At 37.8% G+C, this 12,914-nt stretch overlaps 1 protein-coding gene across 1 annotated transcript; it reads left to right on the top strand.

Moving 5' to 3' along the window:
* Positions 1-3,178: 3,178 nt before the first annotated feature.
* Positions 3,179-12,323, top strand: LOC103520538. Its single transcript, XM_008485636.3, has 6 exons — positions 3,179-3,446; positions 3,654-3,767; positions 7,669-8,030; positions 8,857-9,042; positions 9,275-9,508; positions 11,574-12,323. Exons 2-6 carry the CDS (start codon positions 3,695-3,697, stop codon positions 11,925-11,927), a joined length of 1,209 nt encoding a protein of 402 aa, XP_008483858.1. The 5' UTR covers positions 3,179-3,446; positions 3,654-3,694; the 3' UTR covers positions 11,928-12,323.
* Positions 12,324-12,914: the final 591 nt, after the last annotated feature.

The following is a 12,914-nucleotide window of genomic DNA, read 5'->3' as shown; positions in this document are numbered from 1 at the left end:
TATTCTGCGTTGTGTCTGAGTATAAAGTCATTACATAAAACTTCGTGACTGAGGTCTTGATTAACCCATTTCGCTCTGCAGTGGTGGCATCCTTCATCGTTAGGGCAGTGCGTTACCAAAAGTGGCTATCTTGGCTGTTAACCAAGAAATCCAAGAATGTTGATTCTGAGGTACACATGTGGTTGCATAATCGTTCGATTCTGGTTGATGACATTATTATGCAGGTTGAATACTTGCTCTGCACTCTGCACGTAACAACAAAGGTGTGAAGACAGGATTGTTACTTGTTACCGCACCTCTGTCATTTCTGGGTCTCCAGAATCTTTTGATGTCTTCATAATGCTATCTTGTACATACATATCTTGAATTCCTAATGTCAAAAGGATTAGCAATTTTGTGTAGTATTTAGGTAAGTTTTTCAGTAATTTCTGTCTCTTCGAAAATGTCTCCTAGATCTTCTGAAAGATTCAAAAATATATCTCCTGGGCCTTTACTTCGAGGAAAATAGGAAATACATATCTGGATTCTGGGACTCCAATCTCTCAGTGGAAACTCTAATCTCAGCTCAGGATGCTCTAATGCTCTAATCCTCTGAGAACACCTAAAGAACATTCATCTTTAGCTCACAGGGAGCTATCTGTCACTCTGTCATCTTTATGCAAACATATTATTATGCCACTTCTAAAGGTCGGCATTCTAACCACTCCTGCATTTTGAAGGTTTGCGTTTCCTTTTGTCACACACCTTCCAGCAAGGAATAAACACTGCTATTATATCACTTACAAGGCTGATGGAATCTAGAGAACGAGTATGTGGAGAAGGGAAATATGGAAATGCGAAGGTTGGTAGGTAACTACCCTGAAGGTATCCGTGTAAATGGGATTAAACTAGTAAACAAACATGCAAGATTATCAAGAAGACAAAGATAAAGAGTGGTACGCAATGAAAAAGAAGATTGCCAGAAGAGTTAGCTTGGAGGGTATCACGCCTACCTTGTAAACGCTAGATCGCGAGTTTTATTCCCACCTAGGACGAACTTTTACTTGAATCAATTCGTCCAATTCCACTGCCTATCAAACCTCTTAAAGAAAAACCAATCAGAATAAGTGGTACTTATTGAGCAGTAGTCAATGTTACTACGAGTGTCTAGTTAAATGTTTTAACCAGATGGTTGCGCCTATGTACATTGGACTTGAGCAAGAATCCTATTATTCCTGCTTGTTTAACACATTGGGTAAATCTATTACCACCGATTAGAACTGATACATTTTGTTATTACTATCGATTAAGGGATTAAAGAAAGATTGGAAGAACCGTTGTTTTAAAAAGTTGGTCTTTGATCTGAAGAGGCACCAATAAATAATAATTTATAGAGATGTTGAAGCGATATTTCACATTGCAGACATCGAACTTTGTATTCATCGCTCATCTCCACAAGAAATCGTAAACAATAATAACTATCATGTTAACGATGTTATATTGGCAAATAGCGAATGATATATTACCTCATCGCCTAGGTCAGTGTTTCCCAACCTTTTCTCTACGATCACCCCCTTTCAGAATTTGTACAGATTATCCGAACTGTGATCGTAGGACGCGACTGTAACAATTTGGTAAAAATCGGACAGTCACTCGTCCAGATATCAACCAAAGTCAATGTTGCTTCAAACTTCGGACTTGGAAAAATTTTCAAGGGCTGCCACCAAATAAGGCCTATAATCTGGTATGTTATTTGCAACATGAAAGATATTGGAAATTGGATAGAATCTTATAGGCATAATAGGTATCTACCACAGAAGTATACCTGTATGATGGTTACAAGTTTTAGAATCCGTATTTTACTAAATGCCAGACATCTTAGGTATTTATTAATCATCATACATACTACTATTGTATATTTCATACTCGTTCATATAACTTTATTTACAAAAATAAAGTACCTAAGCAGGTCGGGGCCTGCTGGTTTACTATCATCACATGACTTTCCTTATCCTAATAAATATAGATTGACGCCTTATTTGTACCGAAAATATGTTGTTGTTTGTTGAAAAAGTCAGGAAGTATGAAGAGCTGAAAGAAGACATGAAAAGAACATGGAAACTGACCAACATCACTATCCACAAAAACTTGTAAAAAGATTTAAAAGAATTAGTACAGAAAAGGAAGTATGGAATAAATAGGTAGGTACCTACTTCTTGTCCATGGTTTTTCGTTTCGGGCACCTCAATGATCGTTGAGCACAGGGGTTAATATGTAGAAGACTGGTATATGACTCTCCGGATCGATCTATTGATAAAGCCCAGCGTCTCAGCATGATCAAAGATCACAGAAGAGCATTAGGAACAACGAAAGATATACTAAATGAAAACTAATGGCTTTTCTTATTCCTTAGCAACAGGCAGCCAACTTCTTCATTGTGCAAACAGCAGTAAGCTATTGGCTGAAACAGCAGTAAGCTATTGGCTGAAACAGCAGTAAGCTAGATGCCATCAGCAAATACATCAGTGATCTACCGCCACTGTTATCTATGGCAATCACCCATCTGACTATTATTCTATTACTAGGTAAAGTATAAAGTGAGATTTATTGATTCTCCTAGATCACGACAAATACCAAACATTTCTGCGGATTGCTTGGTTACGGGGTGATCTTGAAAAATCGCTTCTGTTCGGGAAAATAAACGGGACCACACACTTGCCGGACGGGCCCGTAGATTCGTATTAGCTTAACCCAAATTTAGGCTGCTTGCCCCTACACTTAAGCTTCAGAGTTGAAAATCAATAGCTCATTCCTAAGGGGATTCAGCTAAAAAATTGATTGCCTGCGTGCCAGGCAACGGTAGGCCAAAACCTTTTGCCATGCCTGTTTGGAGACATACACTACTACATTTTTACGATGATTTGGCACGAAAGAAACAGCACGATGGATGTGTAGTTCTGTACGTGTGTATTCTACTATCAGCTTTTCGTGAAGAAGATAAGCATAATATTTTCATTTAGGTCCAACAGGGCTTTCCGTATTTATCGAGCTCTATAGGTATTATTAATCGTTTATTTACGGGATGTCCTCTTTTAGTTTCTGTAACACCCGGTATTGACAACTGGTGCTTGGGATTCCATGGATTTTTATTATTGGATCATTATTCTTATTGATTCTACGAACTGCTCGAGTTTTTATAGGAGAGAGTTTCTGAGCATCCCGTACCTACCCGGATCCTGAATGAAACCAAATCAGTAGATCGGTTCAGGTGGCCCAAGGTGCACCTAATCGAGAAAATTATTAATACCGTTTTAATTTGCTTCAGACTACCTAATTAGTGCTGAAAATTTTAATTTGTTCCAAGACTACCTATTTAGTGATAAAATTTTATCGAAATTTCATTCATCTTTGAAAATATTGGTTTCTTACGAACGGATAGAACAAGTTTAGTTGGTGATTGTTCTACGATCGCTCTATCTCGAGAACCACAACACCTAGAAAGCTGAAATTTGGAAGGAATATTCAATATTAAAAAGTTAGAACTTTTAGGGTATACACAACACTTGGTAAAACAAATTAAAATCACTAGGGGAAAGGAAAAACAGATCGCTTTTTTTTGTTTTACAATATTTATTGTAAAACAAAAAAAGCGATCTGTTTTTCCTTTCCCCTAGTGATTTTTTTTTTTTTTTAACACGATTTTTAGGATTCAAAAATGTGTTCAACATCGTTTTTTCCTGCGTTCTTTATTTTAGTTTCGATTTATTGTGGTTCAGTTCTTACACAAGGTAAGTGTTGCGGATAGGTCATTTCGTGCTTTCTAACTTACTTTCGTTTATTGGTTTAGGATCAAAAGTACAACCGCATTTCACAACATTGGTTGTAAGTAATCTTTATGAGTTGATTTTCACTGTGGTGGTCATAGTGGAGAATTGAATGGTCACATAAAGGTAGTTGGTCACTTGGTTCGATAAATTTCACCCAAGTAGGTATCTGATATGTTCTATGCATATTGTAAGTATTCGTTGGAATTCAATCAAATGTAACTGTTCATTAAAATTATCATCATCATAGTGGAGAATTGAATGGTCACATAAAGGTAGTTGGTCACTTGGTTCGATAAATTTCACCCAAGTAGGTACCTATATGTTCTATGACTATGCATATTGTAAGTATTCGTTGGAATTCAATCAAATGTAACTGTTCATTAAAATTATCATTTCCACAAGAAATCGTAAACAATAATAACTATCATGTTAACGATGTTATATTGGCAAATAGCGAATGATATATTACCTCATCGCCTAGGTGTCACAATGGAAAACATTATTGGCATTGTCTTATCTCATCATCATGGCAGTAAGAGCCTACATATTTTTAGTACCTTTTGTATTAAATTTGTAAAGAGAAGAGATTATTGAGTCTTGCAAAAGTTTTGCAAATCCTGTTGTAGGATGAAAGGTTCAACTTACCTTGAGTCCTGGGCTCCTAGGACTCATTTTCGAAAGAAATTGACTTCTACCTACTCAAAAGTGACAGTTTTTTTTTATGGTTTCGATCACTTGTGCCAAAAGTACGAGTACAATGCTTCCCTCAAAAATGAATCCCCGTCGATCATGTATTAAGATTCGCCCCCAAAAAAGATAAGGAAGAACTTCAAAATTTAAAGAGACAAAATAGGTACCTATCCAATTTTAAAACTTCCTCGTTATTTCATAATGTTGATATTTAGCCCAACCCAAAGTGCATTCAGTCAAAACAAAAAGGAACAAGTTGACATTTGAGAACCTAAACTATTATTAGAAGTAGTAAGGTACCGATGTCAGTGTTTACTTCTATTTGTTTACAATTATCTCGTATCACCATTACAAAATGCCAAGTGAATCAATATAAATGTTAACATTGCTAAATTACTGCGCGAGTTGATTAATAAACACCGGTAGACCAGTGGTGGCATTCCTGAGAATTGCTAAAACCAAAACCCATTAACAACACCCATTCGAAAATGAACTGAGCGAGCATAAAAGATAGTCAAATCAGTAAATCATCTTGAGCATGACCTATGCTATCCCCATTTGATTCCAAGCTCCCAGGTCAAGAAACAGGAAGACTCAAGCAGACTACACATTAGACGGACGGGTGCCTTAGAGCAGAATTGGACCGTCGGGGCCAGGTTTTGGTCCTTCGGGACCGGACGGGGTCCGCCTAATGTGTTTAATGTGTTTCGGTCAGTCTATTTTAGAAGAGCCTTCTGCCAAATATGTATTCTACTAATGACTGAACAATCTTCTATTAATTATGGTAAAAGTCCTAAAAATCTCATCCAGCACTGACACATGGTATTAATCTTGGGGATATTCAGGAAAAGTTTACGATGTTCTTCACCAATGCCAATGGCTCTATAACTAGGAATAGATAAATGCAAATTTATTCTCCGTATCTCCGAGATACCAGGAGAAGAAAAATTAATTTAGCAAAAAACTGTTCTATCAAAACAGTTATGACCGTTAGGCTGCTAGGAGATATAAAAGTTGAGAGCTTGAAGGCGATTTTCAAGGTTGTTTCAAGATCTAACTAGTACACTTTGAAGAAATGAGAAATGTGAATTGACATGAGAGTTCTCTGGAACCATTTCTTCTAATGGTTTTAATTTCTAATAGAGTGAAGAAAAACGATTCTAAAAATTAGCACGGTATTTTCTTGGTCTAGGAGCTAGGAGTGCCAATTATACATACCTAGTCATATTTGGTTTTTACATGGTCGCTAATTTGGTACCTATCATAACTATTACAAAGATACACGAAATGGAGTTTTAGCCGCCAGTCCAGGCCGTAGGTAACTCCTACCAAATATTAAAGGCATCTGTAACTAGGAGTGCCAATTATACATACCTAGTCATATTTGGTTTTTACATGGTCGCTAATTTGGTACCTATCATAACTATTACAAAGATACATGAAATGGAGTTTTAGCCGCCAGTCCAGGCCGTAGGGAACTCCTACCAAATATTAAAGGCATCTGTGATCTCAATATAGCAGAAATAAAATAATCATCCACAAAAACAACTACTTATGATCATTGAAATCTACCTATCATAATAATTTTTCGAATGAAATCAAGAGATCCAATGTACATTGACAAAGAATGATGATCAAACTAATAGAATCTATATCTTCTATCACAACATTCACATCAACAGTGTCTTCAGATAATCTCTCCGTAAGATTTGTCTTCTCTATTCTTGGAATTGCTGAGCCGGGTAGCAGTAGGTTGACATTTCACTTGTCTCAGTCCATGTACTGGCATGTGAAGAATGACTAATGCCAAAGGGAAAGTGGCAGAACCAGGATCTATATCTTCTATCACAACATTCACATCAACAGTGTCTTCAGATAATCTCTCCGTAAGATTTGTCTTCTCTATTCTTGGAATTGCTAAACCGGGTAGCAGTAGGTTGACATTTCACTTGTCTCAGTCCATGTACTGGCATCTGAAGAATGACTAATGCCAAAGGGAAAGTGGCAGAACCAGAGAGGATTTGGCAAAGCCATGACGTATGAGCTGAAACCTATCAGGCGGAAGTGGACTGACCCCTTCACCCGTTTTATGAAATGAGTGTATGCACCTCTTGGTTTTTGTACCTATGTACCTGGTAAAAGGTAATGTGAACCAGCTCTTGTTTTGAAAATCTACCTATCATAATAATTTTTCGAATGAAATCAAGAGATCCAATGTACATTGACAAAGAATGATGATCAAACTAATAGAATCTATCACAACATTCACATCAACAGTGTCTTCAGATAATCTCTCCGTAAGATTTGTATTCTCTATTCTTGGAATTGCTGAACCGGGTAGCAGTAGGTTGACATTTCACTTGTCTCAGTCTATGTACTGGCATCTGAAGAATGACTAATGCCAAAGGGAAAGTGGCAGAACCAGATAGGATTTGGCAAAGCCATGACGTATGAGCTGAAACCTGTCAGGCGGAAGTGGACTGACCCCTTCACCCGTTTTATGAAATGAGTGTTATTAGTGTTTGCTCTTGTTTTGGTAGTATGTACCTCATGGTTTTTGTACCTATGTACCTGGTAAAAGGTAATGTGAACCAGCTCTTGTTTTGAGCTATCAGCAGATACGATCATGACGTAAAGGGAGAATTTAGGTTCGACAATAGGTACCTGATGAATTGTCTCTCCACCGTTACGGTGGTTTAAAATTTATAGTATTCACTTTTCAAGGCTTTTTGTGAATAAGAAGGAAGGAAGGAGAGAAAGACCGCAATCAACAATTTGTACAATTGTGAACCAGCTCTTGTTTTGAGCTATCAGCAGATACGATCATGACGTAAAGGGAGAATTTAGGTTCGACAATAGGTACCTGATGAATTATTGTCTCTCCACCGTTACGGTGGTTTAAAATTTATAGTATTCACTTTTTAAGTCTTTTTGTGAATAAGGAGGAAGGAGGGAGAGAAAGACCGCAATCAACAATTTGTACAATCATTTGGCAAAAGTTGTACGGTCTAAAAGTGTGTCCACACATAGTCGACGGCCATCGATCGACGTCGATCCACATCAATTCACAACGGTCGATGGATCATCGATTCACATCGATTGACGATCGTCGACTATGTGTAAACACAGCTTTATGTACTACGACACTAATCCCACTTGTCTTGCTCTCCAGAATGTCACTTGGATCTGAAAGAAGACATTGGCAACATGAACCAGCCCATTTTCCTCAAGAACAAGGAGCTGGCCATCCCAGATGTGAACAAGAGCGGTGGTGATACCGGCGTACTCACATTCAAGCAGAGCGATACTTTCACTTTAGCCTGTCCAGGCAAGAATAACGCTTTTGTAGACTTTGCCGCTAAGGAAACTGTGCAAGCACAATGCAAGAGGAATGATGATATAGTGGTAGATGGAGAGACAGTGAGTGGGGATGATTTGACTTGTCAGGATTTATCCCAATCCTGGATCCAGGGAACGGGAACTACATGCGGTGGTAATGGCACTAAGGGAGAAATCTTTGATATAGGATTCCAGGTAAGTTGGGTGTTTTCCTGACAACAATGATTATCAAAATTCTTTGATATGAATGATATAATACTTACACAAAGTTGGCTTTGATAAATGAAAGTATTTTTAAACTTTATCGGTCTAAATAAACATTGTTTCTGCCGCTTTTAGACTAACATGCGGTGGTAATGGCACTAAGGGAGAAATCTTTGATATAGGATTCCAGGTAAGTTGGGTGTTTTCCTGACAACAATGATTATCAACATTCTTTGATATTAATGATATAATACTTACACAAAGTTGGCTTTGATAAATGAAAGTATTTTTAAAGTTCATCGGTCTAAATAAACATTGTTTCTGCCCCTTTTAGACTGTTAGTTCTCAGCGTCTGATACCATCTGAACCACAGCTTTTAGGAAGGTAATGTCATTGCTATTTTTCACTAAAACTGAGCTCAAGACACGTGGCAGTGCGCCAGGCCAAGTTCCAATATCCACGGAATCCACGGATTCCAATATCCACATCCACGGAAAATTTTCCAACTTTATCCAACCTAATTTACTCTTCTTCCAGATTAACTCTGGCTTCGTCAAGTTGTTCTCTGTATGCCACGATATCGCAGCAGCCAGAACTTTGTACGCCCAACACAAGATCTACAAGAGCATCAAAGGTGCCCAACAAGAAAGCAAACGACCCAACTTCAAAGTGGGGGACCTTTTAGGAAGGTAATGTCATTGCTATTTTTCACTAAAACTGAGCTCAAGACACGTGGCAGTGCGCCAGGCCAAGTTCCAATATCCACATCCACGGAAAATTTTCCAACTTTATCCAACCTAATTTACTCTTCTTCCAGATTAACTCTGGCTTTGTCAAGTTGTTCTCTGTATGCCACGATATCGCAGCAGCCAGAACTTTGTACGCCCAACACAAGGTCTACAAGAGCATCAAAGGTGCCCAACAAGAAAGCAAACGACCCAACTTCAAAGTGGGCGAGAATAAAACGTTCAAGGGGCTGCCACCAAATAAGGCCTATAATCTGGTATGTTATTTGCAACATGAAAGATATTGGAAATTGGATAGAATCTTATAGGCATAATTTATAGGTATCTACCACAGAAGTATACCTGTATGTTTACAAGTTTTAGAATCCGTATTTTACTAAATGCCAGACATCCTATTTATTAATCATCATACTATTATTGTATACCTATTTCATACTCGTTTCCTAGAGTTCATATAACTTTAGCAAAATTCTTTTCCCTATTCCACAGAAACAACAAATCAGTGTATTCGAAACGATTTTGGGCTCCAGGGCTGAAGCAGAGAAAATGATCAATAAAGGATCCTTCCTATCCCGAGGGCATTTGGCCCCTGATGCTGATTTCTTGTTTGCAGCTTGGCAATATGCTACGTACTATTATAGTAATGTTAACCCTCAGTTCCAAACTATTAACGCCGGGAGTTGGCTTCAGTTTGAGAAGGCTGTACGCGACCTGGCAGGGAAGGTAAGTTTCAGACACCAAGATACTGTCCATGGAGAAAAAAAACTGTTGCCATAATAGGACTTTCTAGTCTTATCCGACAGTGTAAATGAGGTAGATAATAATATTATATACCCACAGTTAAGGAATTGCCTAGTCACAACTTGTGACTCACAAGTGCCTATCCTAAATAGAATGGACAGATGTGTGTCTAAGGCCTGCCGCACATTGAAAGCGTAGACTTGCGATTTTTAGTAGCGCTAAAAGTAGAGTAATGCCGAAATGCCGCCTGAAAATGAAAACCTGTGAAAATTTGAAAATGATACAGAAGACCAGAATATCTCTATCATTTTTATAGGTTTGTATTTTCAGGGTTTTCGCGCGACTCCGCGCTACTAAAAGTAGCATGACTACTCTATAATGTGCGGCACTGCGGCAGGATAAAATTTAGACCCTTTCGTCTTTGTCCCATTTTAACAACAGGTTATGAAATGTAGATTGCTAACTCACTTAAAATCACTCCAGGATCTTTATTTCTATCACCCATGTTACCCATTTTAAAATTATTATCAGTTTGAGAAGGCTGTACGCGACCTGGCAGGGAAGGTAAGTTTCAGACACCAAGATACTGTCCATGGAGAAAAAAAACTGTTGCCACAATAGGACTTTATTCTAGTCTTATCCGACAGTGTAAATGAGGTAGATAATAATATTATATACCCACAGTTGCCTGTATTACCTTTACCAACCAAATTATAGCTCCTCACCAGGATTTCCTTGACGTCTTGTATGACTTACCTGTAACAAAAATAGAAGGATATGAAATTAGTCAAATGAAAATTCAATATAGGTTCAAAAAACACAAATCGAAGTGAAAAATTGATAAAAATGGGGAATTCCATCTTTTTTTTTCCAAAGATAAAATAAGTAGGTAATAGGTAAGTGATTATTTTGGTACATACTTTAGGTAGGTATAACGGGTATGTAGGTAGGGTGTAGGGAAGAAATGAGCACAAAGAGAGTACCTACCTATCAATCAGTCATGAATATTAATGACTCCTATGTGGACATCCGCAATTAATTCAAGGAGCTCTTTTGGCCATAAACAGCAAGTTCCATTTCGGTATATCGCATGCATATTCCTATATCGTGACTTCCTGGCTCACCAATTCATAGACTAGTCGCTAAGAATAAGGATACAGTTTTTTTTTTCTTTTTTTTTTTAAGAGGAGAACAAGGGGATACAGTTTTGGACAACACGCAAAGAGGAAATGTGTTCACCATGTGGGAATTGGAACGTATGAGTTTCAAAGTTGGAAATAGCCTCTTGAACGTTCTGATTGAGGAATTGCCTAGTCACAACTTGTGACTCACAAGTGCCTATCCTAAATAGAATGGACAGATGTGTGTCTAAGGCCTGCCGCACATTGAGAGCGTAGTAGCGCTAAGTAGAGTAATGCCGAAATGCCGCCTGAAAATGAAAACCTGTGAAAATTTGAAAATGATACAGCAGACCAGAATATCTCTATCATTTTTATAGGTTTGTATATTTTCAGGGTTTTCGCGCGACTCCGCGCTACTAAAAGTAGCATGACTACTCTATAATGTACGGCACTGCGGCAGGATAAAATTTAGACCCTTTCGTCTTTGTCCCATTTTAACAACAGGTTATGAAATGTAAATTGCTAACTCACTTAAAATCACTCCAGGATCTTTATTTCTATCACCCATGTTACCCATTTTAAAATTATTGCACCACCATGCGTAATTGAAGGTAATTGAACTTATGACCTTCGCAATCATCACCTGTGTAAATAAAAGAAATCACCCATGTGTGTACGTAGGTATGTGTGTTGTCTGTATTGTTTTTGTATTAGATGCAGATGCACGTTGATAATCTTAAAAGTTAGGGTAAAAGAACACTCAAATAAGCATCATTCAATAGGATAAGGAAAGTCGTGTGATGTTCACACCAGATTTTTTCTTTTTGAACACAAACACATGTAGAATGTAGATAGATTCATGAAAACTTTTCACTCTCCTTATCCCATAGGAAGGAAAGTAATGTAATTTCTTTTTCTGTTGACAGTTGGAGAAAACCTTGGACGTAACGACCGGAACGCACGGCATTCTCAAAGTCAAAGACAAGCCCGTCTACTTGGATCCCAGAAACCAGGGCATTGCCGTTCCCGAACAGTTCTTCAAGATTGTCATCGAGCCCATCTCCTCACGAGGTATCGCTCTGGTGTGCAGCAACAATCCCTTCCTGGACAAAGCACCGCAACTTCTCTGCAAGCAAGATATTTGTGGAGCAAACAAATGGCCCGTCCTGAAAGACAGTTTCAAGAAGGGCTATTGCTATTGCTGTGATGTCCAGGAGTTTGCCAGAAATGTCGGATTCTTGCCCACGTTCAAGACAAGTTCCGTTTTACAATTTTCGTGAATAAAATCCACCCTGAAATAATGTTCTCAACACATCGTTCACGCTCTATCTCTTTGTATACAACTTACAAATCATCCGATTACAACCGGCAGAATCTTTTCCAACAAGCTCTCTATAGGAGCACTCAATCATTCTTAGTGAAACTTTTAGAATCCAATAATCCACACATATTATAAGTATACGTATCAGTGCTTTCACCAATCCACTGAGACTATTGAGAGGTATAAATTATTGTTTTACGTGTGAGGTTGAACGCCAAAATGGTACGGTATCAGCTCCTCACATCGACAATTTAATGCTCGGTTAACATTAGTCAAGTGTAAAATTACAAGATTATTGAAATTTTTGAAGAGCGTTTGATATAAGTACTCAACAGATAGGCATAAATAATGAATATCTAAAATAAACCTATACCAAGATTATTGAAATTTTTGAAGAGCGTTTGATATAAGTACTCAACAGATAGGCATAAATAATGAATATCTAAAATAAACCTATACGTATGCAACTATGCATATGAATATCTTTTATTCAAAGTAGGTAGGAACCTTCACAGTTTTTCTATGATTAGAAAGATAGAAAGTGTAGAAGCTAGCCATGGCGGTCAAGTTCCGATGATTTCGTTGTCCAACGTTTGACACGATTTTGAAGTGACTCCTATTTACAACCGGCAGAATCTTTTCCAACAAGCTCTCTATAGGAGCACTCAATCATTCTTAGTGAAACTTTTAGAATCCAATAATCCACACATATTATAAGTATACGTATCAGTGCTTTCACCAATCCACTGAGACTATTGAGAGGTATAAATTATTGTTTTACGTGTGAGGTTGAACGCCAAAGTGGTACGGTATCAGCTCCTCACATCGACAATTTAATGCTCGGTTAACTTTAGTCAAGTGTAAAATTAGGTACAAGATTATTGAAATTTTTGAAGAGCGTTTGATATAAGTACTCAACAGATAGGCATAAATAATGAATATCTAA

Source organism: Diaphorina citri, unplaced genomic scaffold (assembly GCF_000475195.1).
Source record: "Diaphorina citri unplaced genomic scaffold, Diaci psyllid genome assembly version 1.1 scaffold3754, whole genome shotgun sequence".
NCBI lineage: Eukaryota > Metazoa > Arthropoda > Insecta > Hemiptera > Psyllidae > Diaphorina > Diaphorina citri.
The sequence above is the reverse complement of the archived record's forward strand: the minus strand, read 5'-3'. Positions and strand labels throughout refer to the sequence as shown.